Source organism: Ochotona princeps, chromosome 1, assembly GCF_030435755.1.
Source record: "Ochotona princeps isolate mOchPri1 chromosome 1, mOchPri1.hap1, whole genome shotgun sequence".
Lineage (NCBI taxonomy): Eukaryota > Metazoa > Chordata > Mammalia > Lagomorpha > Ochotonidae > Ochotona > Ochotona princeps.
Window position 1 is genome coordinate 54,546,417 of NC_080832.1, and position 18,907 is coordinate 54,565,323.

Sequence of the window (18,907 nt, forward strand, 5' to 3'; positions counted from 1 at the left end):
TTACTCCCAAAATACCCATGAAGCTGGAGCTGGGACGGGCCAAATCGAAGAACCCAGAACTCATTCCAGGTCTCCCACTTGGTGATAGGAACTCAACTACTTGAGCCATCACCTTCCCAGCATGCCTATTTTAGTTGGAATCAGAGCAGAACCAGGCACTGCTCAATATGGGATGTAAGCACTCCAATATGGGATGCAGATTTTCCAAGCAGTGCCTTAACTGCCTATGTCAAATGTGTGGGAGGCCCTTTTAATTACACTGATTTGTTGGGGAAAGTGTGTTGTTATCTATCAGCTCCTAACAACCGACTGACAGATAAAATTTCAAAAATCAGGGCACATATAATCTGGGGCCTGCTCTGTTAAATTAATGCTGTGTTTGGACACCATAAGCAAAAGAAATCTAAGGGTATCCAAAAGAAATCATGTGACCTCTTTTCATTAATGACAACACATAGCTCAGTTGTGTTGAGGTAATTTTAGTTTTAAAATAAACCCTTGCAGTTGTACATACTCAAGGAAAAATGTTTAAACTGAAGTTGGGTTATAAGACCTAAGCCCAGAAGCAGATTTTATTTATTTAGCAATAGTGATTGGAGAGAGCCCGTCTGACAACTAATGACCTGCTGGAGGACTTGTGTGCCCATGGCAGAGCTGAAGGCCATTAGCTGGACAGATCATTAACTGACAAATGTCTGACCCCAAGGTCATTTCTGATAGTGTAAACTGTGAAAACATTAAAGTGAGTTTTTTTGGAAAGTATAGCTGTACCAAGAAAGTTTGTTTTTTTACACACACATCTTGGAAAATGCATTAAGTCATTTGTTGTCATTTATATGGCTTAATTGTCTTTGTTCTGGAACCAGTCTCACTGTACACAATAGGTCAGCCAGACTTCAGAAAACACCAAACACTACGAAACTATGTTGTACATCCAACATAGTTTTTTAAAGGCCAATTTCCATGTGGAGACTATTACAGTAACTGTTTCTTTTCAACTGTACTCTGTGGATCACTTACATTTTCATAATTTCTTGAACTCCGTAGCACTCATCTGTTTTAAACTCCTAGAGATAGCATGAAGTTGCAGAGAGAAATGAAAAGAACACTGAGGTAGAATTCCAACAACTTTGTTTCTAAATCTGAGATTTTTCCTTTTCTTCTAACAACTTCTCATTGAACATATCATCTTATTTCTCAAATTTCCATGTACAGACCATTCATCACCTTCGATCTAATGTCTCAATGATCTGTTTTTCATCATTGCAATTAGAAACTTCATAGTATAGAAAATTTAATCTTTACCGAAGGTTTTTTTTTTTTAATGGTTTCCAAATAGTTTTAAAACCCTAGCTTAAATATTGGAGCACTTCCCACAGGGAGGGGACTGTATTGAATGTTTAAGTGCAGTGACCCATTTTGTGTCATCCAAGGCCTAGGATAAGAGTAAACAGTGTTGGGGCCTGGCGGCGTGGCCTAGCAGCTAAAGTCCTCGCCTTGAACACCCCGGGATTCCATATGGGTGCCGGTTCTAATCCCGGCAGCTCCACTTCCCATCCACCTCTCTGCTTGTGGCCTGGGAAAGCAGTCGAGGACAGCCCAAAGCTTTGGGACCCTGCACCCGTGTGGGAGACCTGGAAGAGGTTCCTGGTTCCTGGCTTCGGATCGGCATGCATCGGCCTGTTGCGGCTCACTTGGGGAGTGAATCATCATATGGAAGATCTTCCTCTCTGTCTTTCCTCCTCTCTGTATATCCGGCTTTCCAATAAAAATTAATAAATCTTTAAAAAAAAAGAGTAAACAGTGTCACTTAGGTGACAACACAAGTAAGGGCAAAAACAGCTCTGTAAGTCCCAGCAGCCTGCCTCCAAAATCCTCCTGCTCAGCTAAAAGAGGGGACCAGCCTACCAGCAAACTACCATGACACATGACGCAGTTGCGCATCCTAAAATCTGTGTCTTAAGCAATCAGTTTCTAAGTTTTAGAATAAACACTTCAATACAAGCATAAGTAATGGCTTAAGAAATATTTCGGAAAAGTAAGTAATAAGCCTAATCAACTTATTTTTGCTTTTTCTCTCCTCTATAAAATAAAGCCAGCCTTGTACCCGTCTTTATGCATGTCAGTTCCAGTATCGTAAACTTTTCAGTGTTGTGAAGAAAGATCATGGAGCTGTGTTGGCATGGTACATTGAGCCACCACCTGCTGCACCAGCGTTCCATATGGGCTCCAGTTCAAGTCCTGGATACCCTGCTCCCAATCTGGCTCCTTACTGGTGCACCAAGGCAAACCAATAAAGATGGGTCAAGTGCTTGGACACCTGGTACCTACGAGAGAGACCCACATGAGGGTCCTGGCTGCTGGCTTTGGTCTGGCCCAGACCTGGTCATTATGGCCATTTGGGGAATTAACTAGAGGATGGAAGATTCTCTGCTCCCACCCCAGCTCTGCCTTTCAAATAAATAAAGAACTTGAATTTGAAGTATGTAACCATATCTTTTAGAATATATCAAATATCTGAACATTTGTAGGTATTTTTCAGTAATTTGATACATACATTAGTAAACCTTACCTTCTTAGCAGATTTGTGTTGAGAACCTTGTACAGCTTCATTTGTTTAACTACTTTGATTTGATTTTTTTGAAGAATTAGGCACCACACTAAAGGGAGCATCCCCACAATAGTGAGTCTTTTTTTAAAAAAAGATTTATTTATTTTTATTGGAAAGGCAGATATACAGAGAGGAGGAGAGACAGAGAGGATGATCTTCCATCCAATGATTCACTCCCCAAGTGGCCACAATGGCTGGAGCTGAGCCAGTCCGAAGCCAGGAACCCAGAGCTTCATCTGGGTCTCCCACACAGATGCAGGGCCTCAAGGCTTTTGGATTGTCCTCGACTGCTTTCCCAGGCCACAAGCAGGGAGCTGGATGGAAAGCAGGGCTGCTAGGATTAGAAACAGCACCCATATGGGATTCCAGTGCATTCAAGGCGAGGATTTTAGCTTCTAGTCTACCGCACCAGGCCTCTTAAGTACTTTAAAAGTCATTGGATACAATGAAAACAAATTCCTGAATAGTGATTAAGTAATTACTCAAATTTATTTTGATGCATTTATGATTTATACAGCTGATTCACATAACGTTATTGGTAATTCAGCAGAATTTTCTGTGTGTATTATGCTCAGCTTTAGAGATAGCAGTCTGAGAGTCAGTTGTACGCATTTATAGAGAAGACAGTCTGGCCAGGGACAGTCCTTAATTTATGAGTCATTCCAGCCACCCACAAATTTCTACTACTTGTGTTTTTTTGAAAGAGAGAAGAGAAAAAGAATTACCTTATTTTCTAGAACACAGTCCCAGTAGGTTGGTTATTTTGAAAATTCAGTTGATAAGGATTTTGAAGAGCTGTGAAAGTATTTGGAAAAAATATTACTTCTTTGGCATTTAGTTACATCAGAGTCATGCTTTTCTTCTTGGGCCTATGCTTACAGTGCACAGCTTGGAATGTCTCTGAATTACAAACATCCTTTGATGTGACCCAATTTGAAGAGAAACTGATCGAGTGAAAAGTGATTTGTGTTGCCTCAAAAACACAGCAGCCCAGGCATTTGCAAGTTATATTTGTGAATTCTAGGAAATTAATGTTTAACTTTTTGGCCTAATATGGTCTAAGGCCATTTGTTTTCCTGAACCTACCAGGATCAAAGTAAGAATCACTCTAAATGATAAAAACCTATAAAATTGAAATTTACCCTAATAGAACATACCCCATTATACCCAACAATAATCCCATTTAATCCTGCCCTTTCATCTTCAGTGAATTTCATGTTCCTGGTATAAAGTCATGAAGAAATTAGCACCTGTAAGTATATGTTACAGAATAACAGTGGCTTGTCAAAAATTGAGGGCCCTCACATGCAATAAGACACAGGTATTAGATGTACATGACATAAATCAGCATGATGTTAGATAATATTTCAAACCACAGGTCACATCCTGTTCATTGAAGAGTGATGAAAGCAGTTTAGTGAATTGTTATCAAGACATTTTAAAAATTAAGTGCAATAGAAAATAGAGGCATAATGAAACGTTCCTTTTCTAAAACATTCAGTTTACTTACGTGTGTGTACCACATGGAGTACAGCTCTTACTGTGCGTTTGAATTTTAGAATTTTTGACAGCCACTGCTGTAAGGCACTGGTGCAGCCAACAGCAGCTTTGTTTATGGACACCACAGAGGAAGAGGCCCCTAGATGAAGGAGCAGTAAAACCAAAAGGGAAGTTATCAGTCACATAGAAAATTGTAGATAGAGCACTGATAAGGCTGGCATGATTTCTCAAAATTCTGTCAGAACAACTTGTAACTATGCCTTGAGGATCGTGCAGGGACTGAGCAGGACAGCCTGTGTGTGACAGACTTCATTTTCAGGAATACCCGTGCCATGGAAGGTGGAACGGAAAGCAACTCACTGCTGGCTGGTAATATAGCAGAATGCTGTTTTGTGCCTAAACGTTCAGTTCTCATCCACTGCTTGTTGTTTTTATAGTAATGCAAAATACTTGATACAACTAACTTTTACAAACCAACTGGAAAACATATCCTATTCCTTTATTAAGAAAATGTTCGCTTTAAGCATTTTAACTTATCTGTCACTTTTTAAGGGACTTAGTCACTATTTAAGTCTGTGAATGATTATTTGGCATTGGTCAGTGATGGGAAACCAAAGCCAAAGCCAGAAGCTATGCACTTTAATTTAAGAACTAAACTCAGCTGTCTTGTTCTTATTTTGTTTAGGTTGTTACTAAATGAAGTATGTGTTTTGGGGTAGCTAGACAACTATACCTCACAATGGTTATAAATAAAAATGGCAAACAATGACACATTTAAATTATACTGATCTGGAGGCATATTGTTGACAATACACAATTAATAAGCAAGCTGAGGTCCAAAGCTTTGTCCCAGTTCTTTTAGTTCATCTGTGTATTATCAAAGGCAAACTAATGACCTTGATAGAATTATTTTTCCAAAGAAGGTAAGCTTTACAAATATTAGCAAAAACACACTGCCCCAACATGTACAGTGTAGTGAACTTGTGCATTAGGTCTGATCTCATAGGGGTGTTGTAACAAGAAATGTGTTTATGTATTTTAGTCGGACAGAGAGATTGTGATGGAGATCTCCCTATGGGGAGTGAGAGCCTTAAAGGTTTGGCTGGCCTAAGGAGACCAGTTCAATAGTGCAGTACCAAGCACATAGTAGGTTGTCAGCAGAGTTTCTGAATGAATATAGTGCCAATACAAAATTAAATCTCACCACTTCTTATTCAAGCCATTTTTGCAAAGTTGTAGCCTGTTTCTTTCAAGTAGTGTCAGTGGCAATTTTATACTGTTGTTGAATTTTCCTGAAACCTCTTCCACCTATGTTACCAGTCGTGAGCTGATAAACCAATGTATCAGCTGTTCTAAATTAAAAATTAAGATGATCAATTTGCTTAGTTTTTTGCTGCACCTGTCCTGTTGGTTGTGCCATCCCTTCCTTTCTGGCTTTGCTCTCCCGCTTTAGCCAAAAAGAACTTCCAGCTCCGTAGAACAGATTGCCATCCCTCCCACAAAAAAAACAAGGCCTTACACATTTGGCAGCAGTGAAAAGGCACCCTTCAAAGTGCCGAATTGGATGCTTCCTCCAGAACTCCCGTGAGTTAGTGAGCTGCTTATTGCAACAGACCTTTCATCATTGTCTTCATTAAACCTGGTGCTTGTCAGATAGGAAGGAATGGAGAGAGCCATTCTCCCATGCACCTCAGTGATGGCTTTATCTAAGCCCCTCATTTCTATTCATCAGCGTGCTGAGTAGCATTCATTTTGGGGTTGTCTGTGCTCAGGTGGTGCGTGAGCAGAATTCGCCCTTTGGCCACTGCTGGTGCTCCCTGTGTTCCTCATGGGCGCTTCTTAGTGGAGACTGCCAACCAGGGAGGTCTTGCTGAGTGTTGGGAACGGTATCCTCCTGGAAGGAGGGGCTCTGCTTAGCCCCAGTTTGTAAATGATAAAGTGCTTGTGAATGTCCAGTGTGATGAGCCACCACGATGGGAGAGCACTGCTCCTCAGCCAGTCCCTCTGCCTTCCCCTGGTGATGTGTCTTCTCGTTCATCTCACCCCATTGTGCATCTGTGTGAAGACAAACTATTCGGTTACCAGACAGGCTATTCAGTGCCTGCTTTAATATTATATTTGTAAAATATTTTAACAATATCACTGAACTTTGTGCCTTAAAAAGGACCCTTGACAATCATCACTTTGAAAGTTAGTGCCCTGGGGCCTGGTGCTGTAGCGTAACAGCTAAAGTCCTCACTTTGTATGCGCCAGGATCCCATATGCGCATCAGTTCATGTCCTGGTGGCTCCACTTCCCATCCAACTCCCTGCTTCTGGCCTAGGAAAGCAGCCAAGGACAATCCAAAAGCTTTGGGACCCTGCACCTGCGTGGGAGATGCAGAAGAAGCTCCGGGTTCCTGGCTTTGGATTGGCTCAGCTCCAGCCGAGGTGGTCACTTGAGGAGTGAATCATTGGATGGAAGATCATCCTCTCTGTCTCTCCTCCTCTCTGTATATCTGCCTTTCCAATAAAAATAAATAAATCTTTTTTAAAAAGTTAACACCCTTTATAAAGGACATATTTATGCTGAAAATCCACCTTGTATTCCTTTTAAGATATATATAAAAATTCAGGCTTCTCCAAGTGTTTTAACTTTGCTTCTGTTTCATGCATTGCTGTTTGTTTCTGGTGCAGAGAAAGTAGTAGAATAAATTGATGTGTAATTAATGCTGTCAGTTTGGGTATGCCAAAGGGAACATGCCCATGCACACACAGACATCAATGCTATCAGCGGTACCAAAGTGAGCACACACACATACACACCCTGCCTTTGCTAGCATGTGTTGGAGTATTAAGCTGAAACCCTCATATTCATTTGTTTCCAAAATAGTGATGGATCATACATTGTTTTGTTATTTCCTGCTGTAGTGGGGGTGGGGGTGCGAATCATTAAAAGCACTTTTTGGAGGCACCAGTGCAGTGGCATAGCTAGCCAAGCCTCCACTGGCAATGTTGGCATCCCATATGGGCACTATTTCAAGTCTTGGCTAGTCCATTTCCAATCTGGTTCCCAGCTAATGGCCTGGGAAAGTAGTAAAAGACAGCTCAAGTGCTTGGAACCCTGTACCCACGTGGAAAACCCAAAGAAAGCTCCTGGCTGCTGGCTTTGGATAAACTTGGTTCTGGCTGTTGAAACCATTTGGGGAGTGAGCCAGCAGATAGAAATCTCTGTCTCCCTGCCTCTCCTTCTCTCCCTGTAATTCTGCCTTTCCAACGAAAATAAATGTATTTAAAAATATATTTATTTATTTTCATTGGAAAGGCAGATTTTACAGAGATAGGAGATGCGGAGTGATCTTCCAAATGGCTGCAACAACTGGAACTGAGCCGATCCAACACCTAGAGCCAGGAGATTCTTCCAGGTCTTCCACTTCAGTGTAGGATCACGAGGGTTTGGACCATCCTCAACTGCTTTCCCAGGCCACAGGCTTGATTGAAAGTGGGGCACCAGGATACAAACTAATGCCTGTATGGGATCCCAGTGTGTGCAAGGCGAGGACTTCAGTCACTAAGCTACCGCACCAGGGCCAGTAAATCTTTTATTTATTTATTTATTTGTATTACAAAGTCAGATATACAGAGAGGAGAGACAGAGAGGAAGATCCTCTGTCCGACGACTCACTCCCCAAGTGAACGCAACGGGCCGGTGCTGAGCCGATCCGAAGCCGGGAACCAGGAACCTCTTGCAGGTCTCCCACGTGGGTGCAGGGTCCCAAAGCTTTGGGCCGTCCTCGACTGCTTTCCCAGGCCACAAGCAGGGAGGTGGATGGGAAGTGGAGCTGCCGGGACCAGAACCCGTGCCCAGATGGGATCCTGGGGCGTTCAAGGCGAGGACTTCAGCCGCTAGGCCATGCCGCCAGGCCCTAGTAAATCTTTTTTAAAGAAAAACCTTTTGAGGAGAAAATGATCAAAGCAGATTAGATATCAGGAATGGCCAAAACAGTTGTTGTATGCCAAGCAAGCTGCGTTCTAACAGCCATTTTCAGGTGGGCCACTTTATTATGTCAGCTCAACTCATGCAGACTGAACTTTCATTGAACCATTCTTTCTTAAGACTTTGTTGTGTTTTACTGTTAAGGATAGACACTCCTTTGCTCAAACCAAAGTGATTTGGTGTGCTAGTGATGGGTCTGCAACCCTGTTTAGTCCATCTATCAAGTGTTGACTGACAGCACTCCAGGATTGCGCGTATGGAGAAAGCCACAATCTGTCTACCCAGACCACTTCCCACCCCTTACTGATTTGACTTCTTGTCCAGGTGCTACTGACGGATACACTCTGTAAATCAAGGCAGGCAGAAGTTAGCTTGAAGAAACTCTGAGACTAAAAACAGGGTCTGTTCCCTCCCTTTCTTGCCACTCAGGAGTTGAGTTTATTTCATCTGATTATAAAAGCAATACAATAAAAAGAAAGATAAAGCATTATACATTGTATATCTTAGCAATTGTAGATTTTTTAATTTAGCAGTTATAAATTTAAAGTTCAGAAATGTGGACAACTAAAATATATTTTTAAAATATTTATTTTATTTTTATTGGAAAGTCAAATATACAGAGAGGAGGAGAGACAGAGAGGAAGATCTTCCATCCGTTGATTGACTCTCCAAGCGGCTGCATCAGCCAGAGCTGAGCCGATTCAAAGTCAGGAGCCAGGAGCTTCTTCCCAGTCTCCCACGTAGGTACAGGGTCCCAAGGCCTTGGGCTGTCCTCAGCTGCTTTCCTAGGCCACAACAGGGAGCTAGATGGGAAGTTGGGCCTCTGGGTTATGCACCGGCATCCATGTGGGGTTCTGGTACGTGCAAGGCAAGGACTTTAGCTGCTAGTCTGCTGCATCAGACTGGAAAAGTAAAATATTTTAAATTAAAAATCATCCAGAAACTCTTGTTTGTTACCATTATCATTATGTTGTTTTTCAGACTGTTTTCTCTGTGTTATGTAAGCCCATAGCTCTTCATTTTGTTTTTAAACACCTGTCCTACTGGTCTGTTTTGTAACCAGCTGTTTGTCACTCAAGATTATGTTGCAAACCTTTATGTGTAGCAATGAGGGAATTTTTTTTTCTGATTCTTATTTGTCTCTTTTTTAATTTTATTTTTATTGGAAAGTCAGATATACAGAGAGGAGGAGAGACAGTGAGAAAGATCTTCCGTCCAATGATTCACTCCCCAAGTGAGCCGCAACGGCCGATGCTATGCCGATCCAAAGCCAGGAGCCAGGAACTTCTTCCAGGTCTCCCACACGGGTGCAGAGTCCCAAGGCTTTGGGCTGTCCTTGACTGCTTTCCCAGGCCACAAGCAGGGAGGTGGCTGGGAAGTGGAGCATCCAGAACATGAATTATTATGAGATCCCGGGGCGTTCAAGGCGAGGACTTTAACTGCTAGGCCACACCGCTGGACCCCCTTATTTGTCTCTTACCACCCCTGTACTTCTCTCAATTTCTGTCTTTTATGATGAGAATTTATTATAGGTCAATGCTTAGTTATCATACATCTTTTGTGAGGATATATCATCTTAGTCTTTGGGTTTAAAACATTCATTAAATTATAGCGACCCTTGCCAAAAGACAAAGAAGCAGTTAACATATTTCTTTGAGATTGCTGATTCAAAAAAATTAATGTTCTGGCATAGTGGGCTAAACATCCACTTTGAATGTTGGTATCCCAAGTCTGAGTGCCTGGTTTGAGTCCTAGGCATTCCACTCACAGTCCAGCTTCCTGCAGATTTTAGACAGAACTATCCCAACTGCTGCTGCCCATAGGGGAGACCCTTTGGTCTTTAGGGTTTTTCAGAATCTTCTACTCTTGTGTTTCAAGTTAAGAAAAGTAAATAAATAAACATGATGTAAAAATTAATGTGTTACTCCAAGGTAACATTTTTCCTAATTTTTAAAAGGTTTATTGATTTATTTGAAAGGCTGATTTAGAAAGGCAGAGAGATCTTCCATCTGCTAGTTCACACCCCAAACGACTACAATAGCCAGGGCTGAATAGGCCAAAGCCAGGAATCTAGAATTCCATTTGGGTCTCCCATTTAGGGGCAGGAGCTCAAGGACATGGCCCGTTCTGTGCTGCCTCCCCAGGTAGATCACAAGCAGATCCGCCAGTAATGAAACTGGTGCTTAAATAGGAAGTTGGCATTGCAGTCAGCTACTTCACACACAGCACCAGTTCATCCTTGGTATGATTTTTATACATTTCAGGAAACAGAAAGGAATTTATATAAGCACTAGGCAAATCACTAGCCTGGGACATCTTCAACCTCCCTAAGTTATTCCTGCTTTTCTCATAACTTTTGACTTATTCACTTAAAGAAGTCCTAAGCTTTTTCTTTAATGGTTATTCTTGGTTGCTAAGGTACATTTAGTTAAGCTTGACCATTTGTAAATACAAGTCATTTACAAATTGTGAATTTGTAACTACAGATATGCCTATGTTTACTATGTTAAGAAGATGCGAACAGGATGTTATTGTTGCTTCTGCCTCTTTGAAATTTCAGCAAGTGAAGGAACACACTAGTTATCCAGAGACAAATCCACTGTTAAAAGTTCATACCTTCGTTTTGACATTTAGTGTCAGACTTTTCTTTGTAAATCCTTCTGCACATTACATTAAGGCTGCTGGTCCCAGAGCTCAAACTGTTTTAAAACCCTAGCATTTTTCAATGAATGATTGATCTGTATTATGTGTCCAGCCGTCAAGGGGATCTTGGGATGTTGCTTGTATAAACTGTAATCCAATCTGATGCTGTGCATTTAGTTACAGTCTTTCATACACCTATTGGTGATACTCAATCCTCCTGGATTTGGGAATAGGACTTATCTGATACCTCAGGGGGAGAAAAATCCATTCATTTTCCTCTTTTCCCCACTTAAATAGCTCAACACATCTGGTTATACTGTAGGATCATTGTCCTTCCAGTTCCTCTGCAGCTCATATTGCTACAATATTTTTTTAAGTATTTGGTTACCTAAAGGACAATGTGGTTAAAAAAAATGGCTGTATAGTTCTTACAAATTAACCCATCTACAGAGCTAGAAAAAGAATATGCCTTTAATCAGCAAAAGTTCCCTCTGAGCAGCCCTTTGTGTTATGAGATAAATGCTCATGTGTTAAAATTTTAAAACAAATCTTTCTAACAAATTAATGCAATTTGCCTCTGAAAAATGTTTGTGAAATACAGGGTACCTGAGATTGAAGTATCTTGTTGTTTGGGTCTGTATCCTTGGGCTTAATGTCTTCAATTACAAGAATGATAAAAGCTGAAACCAAATCCTTTAATTCAATCAAGACAGAGCTGCATTTTAGAACGCAAAGAGTGGAAATCAGATAGGGGGCTGCATAACATAGGAAGCAAAATATACAAGATGTTAAGGCTTCGTAAGAAGCGGATGGGGTTGCCTTGAGGAATTTTTATTTGAAATGGATGTGTTGAACATTATCATAAATACCACCTTTTTATCCTCTTGAATTAATATGCTTTATGCAAACAACTCTAAATTGTACAGTAGTTCCAAAGAGACCATTTACTGTTTTCTGCTTGTTTTACATTCTGGAACAAGTTCAAAGCTTTTGATTTTGCTTGATTTTTTTTAATAGCCTGAGCTTTGAATGTAATACAGGTTTGATGAATACAGTTTCAGTATTGTGGTTCTGTAAAAATGTTCAGTGTTTATGGTACATTTGACCCAGGGGCCCTACACCAAATATATCTGCAGTGCATTTAACTATAACAGAATGAACATATTTGAAAGCTTAACTGTTCTCTTGCTTTTGCTTTTCTTTCTGTATCTAACTATGAAAATTAGCATGATAATGACTCCCAGAATGGGAAAACTGAAAAAGAATGCACCTGATTGAAATAGACATGCAGAAAATAAATTAAGGTTTCATTATTTATCTGAAACTTAAGCCATGTTTGAAGTGGTTGTTACAGGATTTTCATGTGTATGAGCTAAATGGCATTCTTACATGATTTTTTTTAACTTAAGTTATGATTTTTTTAAAGATTTATTTATTTTTATTGGAAAGTCAAATATACAGAGAGGAGGAGAGACAGAGAGGAAGATCTTCCATCTAATGATTCACTCCCCAAGTGAGCGCTACAGCCGGTGCTGCGTCCATCCAAAGCCAGGAGCCAGGAACCTCCTCCAGGTCTCCCACACGCAGGTGCAGGGTCCCAAGGCTTTGGGCCTTCCTCCACTGCCTGCCCAGGCCACAAACAGGGAGCTGGATGGGAAGTAGAGCTGCCGGGATTAGAACCGGCACCCATATGGGATTCCAGCGCGTTCAGGGTGAGGACTTTAGCCACTAGGCCACACTGCCGGGCCCCTTAAGTTATGATTTTTAAAAATTGGATCACAGCTTAAATATCCAGGTGGGCATAGCCATTTGCCAGGAATTTTGCATATAAATCCTTTTTTTTTTCCTTTCTAGCAGCACAAATCCTGACCTGTAACCAAGCCTTCTGTGCATTCTCAGATTAAAATAGATGAATTTTAAATTTATTTTCTCCTCTCCCCCCACCATGTTTAGGTTGTGGAACTAATAGCAAGTGCTCTTATGGACTTGGTACAAGGAGTATACCATGAAAATTCAACTTCAGCAAAGGTAAAGAATTTTGGAGTCATTGTAAAATATCAGGTTAGAAACTTTCATGGTAAAATTTGAATATTGTGTGAAAATATCATTCCTGTTTTGTGTTTAAATTGTACATGACTTTTTTTTTTTTGAGATGAGTGTTTTGGCTACAAATTCATGGCCATACGCTTAGTACATAGCAGATTTAGCCAATTAAAACAACCTCTTATCCTCATGCTGGATCCACATTCTGTTTCATGGGCAGCAGCCTGGGAGACGCCAGGACTCCAGAGGCAAAACTGTCAGGAACGCTAAAGGGACAACTTGTGCCAGGCCCAGCCTTTCCCAGGAGGAACAGGGCCTTCCCTGTCCCGGATGTGTGAACCGTAATTTCAAGAAGATGACTGTTGGAGAGATGGAGGCAGAATGTCCAAGATCCAGAATGTACTGCATTATTAGATTCTTTCCGATAAGAAGTTAAGCTGGTTGCACAGTTGGATTGTTTTGATTAATTTTATAGGTCTAGGATTAGGCTTTTTTGACTCATTTAACAGGACATCTCAAGAAAGGTTAGGTTTTATTTCCTTTATGCGGTTATCTCATTTCTGTAGGATATTAGAAGTGAAGCGGTTGCTTCATTGACCAGCACCGTCATTTAACATGGTATATGCTGTTATAAGGGATTTCTATCTCAGTCTTCATTATTTGAACTTCTCTGACTTCTGTATTAGGAGGATTTCACCCACCGAAAATTAGGGAAAAATATGCACTTATACATAGCTTAAGCTATACCATTTCCACTTGAAAACAGACAAATCATACTAGATGTGAACACACAGTGCATAAGCAACTTAGATAAGAAATGTGAAAATGTCCAGTAAAACCCAGAGACTCTGGATGCTTCAGAACATGCTTAGGGAACCACGAAGAATTGCCCCTTAACACCCACTGAACTGTGTGGTTCAGGGTACCACAGTTCCTGACAGGCACCTCTACGCTTACCTAGGGAGCAGATTGGCATGCAGATTGGTATAGGGGTCCTCGATGTATAGCCACAGGGAAGTACTTTTCATCAGCACACATTATGTACTGCTAAGGCTGAGTGTTACTATCAGATAGTAAAATGGGTGACTTCTGGTCCACATGACACTTCAGAAAGTTCATAGAAAAATGGAATTTGAAAGGTTATTTTAGTGCAAAACAATTTGAAATCCATATATAGCATTCTCATGATATATGTTTCCATGAACTTTTTGGAAGTTCCTATGTATTTAGGGATTTCAGAAAATTTTGCACCAAAGTATAAACTTATCTTTTAATTCCATTTTTCATAATATTTTGAATTACCATCGTATTTCTACCATACCATGTTACCTTATGTATAGGATTCTGAAGATGGTGGTGGGTAAACAGTTAGCACTGTAGTGAGTGATATACTTGGGCTTCTTCATTTAATCTTCATGGAGATCATGAAAGGTAGGTATCCCACTGTTCCCATTTTGTGGATGTGAAAATTGAGGTTTGGGGAAAGATGAAGTGATTTCCCTAAGGTCACATAATCTGTTAGCTGAGATCTGAGCTTGGGAACCCAGGTTCTCTGTCTCTGCACCCATTGCCCTGTATCTTACTGGCATCTATCTGCCACTATATAATGACAGCGACCTGTTCTCACTGGAGGATCATTGTTTTTTCCTGGGGCATTCCTGGGCTCACCTTACTTCCATATAAGATATCAATATTTTTCAGTGAAATATCTGTTCTTTTTTTTAAGATTTCTTTATTTTTATTGCAAAGTCAGATATACAGAGAGGAGGAGAGGCAGAGAGGAAGGTCTTCCGTCCGGTGTTTCACTCCCCAAGTGAGCCGCAATTGCTGGTGCTGCGCCGATGCGAAGCCGGGAACCAGGAACCTCTTCCAGGTCTCCTACATGGGTGCAGGGTCCCAAAGCCTTGGGCCGTCCTCGACTGCTTTCCCAGGTCACAAGCAGAGAGCTGGATGGGAAATGGAGCTGCTGGGATATGAACCGGCACCCATATGGGATCCCAGCGTGTTCAAGGCGAGGACTTTAGCCGCTCGGCCACACCGCTGGGCCCAAAATATCTGTTCTTTAAGTGAAAGTTACGGTAGTTGATTTTAGGATCCTTAATTTACTTTTACCATTTGTCTACTACAGTTAGCTTAGTTCATTAACAAATACGTGAACCTTTGTCAGGTAATAGGTACAACCATCATAAATGCTTGGTGAGCATGGGACAGCTGGCTTGTGCTTTCTTTGCAGTCTCCTGGGTGTCCTGTGTTGACATTCCGTTTCACATAGGAAAAGCCTGGAATACCAAGACGACAAGTGGCATGGAAACACAGTGTCAGAACACTAACAGTGCCTTGTTCCGAACCCAGGACTCTTCACTCCATGTCCTCTGCTTTTTCTCGTATGATCTGTTTCTTCCTGGGGAATGGAAAAGCAGCAGCAACCTAGTCTCTGAAGGACTGTGGCTCATACTTGGTCAGTGCACTTAGCAAGCTCCGGTCACTGACTCTCACTGGCTAGTCAGTTTTACTCAGAAGAATCTGCAGCAATGCTTCATTCATCTGTGCTGCTTCTCTCCCACCTCCCCAAACAGCTTAGGGTGCTTAGCTCCCTTTTGAGCAGTTAGATTTTTGAATACTAACCAGACCATGTAAAGAGCTGTTTTAATTAAATGATGGCAACGAAAATGGAGAATTGGACGGGAGCAGCAGGAGTACTTCTCACTGCCTCCACTTACATCCCTGCTTCAATTTAGCTTAAGCACATTTACCTTCCTACTCAGAAAAGGGCGTGTGCGTGTGTGTGTGTGTGTGTGTGTGTGTGTGTGTGTGTGTTCCTCCCCCCAGGGTGCTTGCCATAACAGTGCCTTTTCAGAGATCCCTGGAGAGGCAGGGAGAGCTCTACCTCGGCATGGAGTGCCTTCCAGGTTTTCATGTTCTGGCATGATTGGGAAGGAGCCGCAAGTGGAGGTCACATGGGAAGTCAGACCCTCCCGGTCATCTCTGTTGCACAACCCAACCTCGGTAGCCTTGGGCCAGTCCAGCTCACAAAAGAATTACTTTGTAATTTCAAGTAAGCTGCAAACCATTTCATTCCTCTAGGGATAAGGGGATACAATAGTGGTCTGTTTTCTATATGGCAGCTTAATGCAGTGATGGAGAATCGGGGCTGCAGGAAAGCGCCTTTTTGTGGAGTGGCATCTGTGTGACCAGAGTAGATGCTATTAAAGCAAGCAGGAGAGTTGGAATCGGATAGGTTGGAAATCACCTTCTCCAAAGGCACTTGTGGAATCATTACCTAATTCTTAGAGCCGTGTAACTTATGTTACTAATATGTAACAGACTGAAGGCAGATTCTGCTCCTGAAAGCCTATGAAGTTAATTTAGGAAATCTATCCTTTGTTTCCTACATTGGAAAATACTGGTATTTTTGCATTTGCTAGTTTGTAAACCATTCTTTACAGCAATTAGTCATGTGCTTTCTTTAGTATTTAAAAAAATTCCCTTCTGCCTGCCCTTTCATGTTACCCAATTTTTTAACGTATGTGAATTTTTACAAATTGATTTGTAATTGGTTACTTGCCATTCTAAGTGTTCCCTCCTTAAGCCTTGCCTTATATCATACTCAATTTTGTTAAAATAGGATATTTAGCAATTACAGTGACTTTGTGTTCATAGAATTTTAAGTACCTAAAAACATTTTAGCATAATTATTATTATAACTTATTTTTATGTTAGAAAAACCCATGTATGCTCATTAAGTGAAAAGTGAAAACAGAAAAAGATCAAGAGGAAAATTGGAAGTTTTGTATAGCCATCCCCCAGAAATGAATCATAATTACATTTTGACATATTTCTTTCTAGATTTCATTGTGCAGTTCTCCTGTTTTCTGAGCTATTGCTATGCATATTTTTTCTTTTTTTTTTAATTTTATTTTTGATGTTGTTTGCATAATTGACAAGGATGCACACCCTTGAGGACCACTGATTAGGTGGGGAGGGTCCAGGCATGAGGGAAGATGGTAGGTCAAATGCTTCCAATTTCCTTTTCTTCCCATGTCTTCCGTCTGGGGGGCAGGGTGGGATGTGGGGAGAAGAGGAAGGGTGCTGCTCCCAGTTGTACATAGCATTTTTTAGCATATTTTTTTCTTTATTTTTGACAATCTTTTTTTTTTTTTTTTGCTGTTGCAAACAAAAGTTTATTTGCAAAGGGACCAGGTGAGCAGGGAAGGGAGAGGAAGAGGAAGCACCTCTGGAGAGAAAGCCGGGAGGTGGGGTGCCTCTTGAAAGAGGAGGGAGATGTGGACTAGATCAGGGAAAAGCCAGGCTGGGCTGATTATTCCTACCGGTTCTAGCATAACTTGGAGTGGGTGAAGGTTGTTTGGGCTTAGCCGCAGACAGCTGGCAGAAGCTGGCACTGGGGTTTAATTCTGTCAAGTCAAACCACAGAACCACCCAAAGAGTGCATAAACTGGGACTGAGAGAGACCCGGGAGGGAAATGGTGGGTTCCCCCCTCTTGGGTCACTACTTCCGCAGGAGGGCATGAAAACTAGGACGGGGGCTGGGGTGGCTAGACAGAGAGGCAGTCAGCAACATCCATGAGGGCTGGATAGTTGAGTTGGTTGGAGGGAACTAAGCTTCAATGCCCATTGACAGGTATGGGAGCCAAATGGGAAGCGGGACAGACTGGACTAGTCTGCTATGCATACTGGCAGGCCAGGGTGGGGGGTGGGCCTGGTGGGGGTTATTGTGGGTCACCCCGACTGGGCTGCAGCCCCCACTGGTTGATGAAAGGGTCGAGTATGTGCTGGGCAGAACCAGGCTGGACTGCAACACCCTTGGTTCCAGTGCAAGTCGGGACTGAGAGCAGAACCAACCCAGCAACTGCAACCACCAGCTGATCGTGGTGATGGACTGTGCCGGGCCCGGTGCTTGCTGGAACATACGGGAATCTGATCTGGGAATACCTCAAAGTTTCTTTGGGGATCTCCCCAATCGGACTGCTGGACTCAGAACCCTAGCCAGGAGAGGACAGAGGACAGAACAAATCAACCAACCACCTCAGCTAAATGTTGGGCGGCGAAATACTGGGCAGATGAAGACTCTATGATGGACTGTATCAATCAGTGGATTCTTCAGTGACCTCATCGAGCTGGGAGTGGTGAGACTGGCAGCGATCCATAACTAGAGAACTATTAAAACCACTTGAGCAAGTATCTCAGAGCATGCCCCACATCCGGGACTTTGGGCGGGTGGGAAACTGGGTGGGGCTTCTCCCTCAATATCCCCCTTCACCTCAGATACATAAATAGTATAATAAAATATATATATTAAAAAAATAAAAATAAATAAAGCAAAAAAAAAAAAAGAAAGAGGAGGGAGAGAGAGAGACACCCTATTTTTGACAATCTTTACATAGTTAATTGGGGCACAAAGGGTCAAGGGCTACAGGAAAGTGGGTAAGACCATTGTTTCCACATTATTGCTTTTTTTTTTCTGTGTCTGGGGTAAATGGGGAGATAAAGGGAGAAGCCCCACCCAGCCTCCCACCCTCTGATATGGATAACATTTTGATCTTAATTTATTGTCATTAAAAGTCATCAAAAGATCATTTTAATGGCTGCTTAATATTTCTTCGTATTTGCTGTGCTATAGTTTACTAAAACATCCGAATTTTACAAAAATATTTTTGTAGTTATTTGGAAAAGCAGAGTGACAAAGAGGAAGATGGAAAGAGATCTTCTATCTGTTGGTTCACTCTGCAATGACCACAACAGCCAGGGCTGGGCCAGGCTGAAGGCCAGCCAGGAATTCCATCCAGGGTACCTTCATGGATACAGGGGCCTCAGCACTTGGCTTATCCTCAGCTTTTCCCAGGTGCATTAGCAGGAAGTTGGAGCAACTGAAATTTAAACCATCACTTCAATAAGAGATGCCTGTGACACGGGTAGCCTTTTGACCTTCATCTCCACAATGCCAGCCACCACTTTACAATTTTTAGACACTTACTGTGTTCAGTGTTTTACTCATTTAAGCTGAATAATGGGGCTGACATTGTGGTGTAACAGATTAAGCCAACCTGAAATGCCAGCTTCCCATATGGGCACCAGTTCAAGTCCCAGCTCCTTTATTTCCCACTCAGCTCTCTGCTC

General features: G+C 41.8%; 1 protein-coding gene across 2 annotated transcripts in view; it reads left to right on the forward strand.

Annotated features, from left to right (window-relative positions):
• The window catches only part of PDSS2 (decaprenyl diphosphate synthase subunit 2), a 275,263-nt gene that overhangs the window by 167,909 nt on the left and 88,447 nt on the right, over positions 1-18,907 (forward strand). The window contains exon 4 of one of the 2 annotated variants that reach the window (XM_058660146.1): positions 12,683-12,757. The exons of the other annotated variant lie outside the window; for it this stretch is intronic. Within the exon in view, the coding sequence (XP_058516129.1) occupies positions 12,683-12,757 (75 nt within the window). The remainder of the gene's footprint in view (positions 1-12,682; positions 12,758-18,907) is intronic. 2 annotated transcript variants of the gene reach the window in all.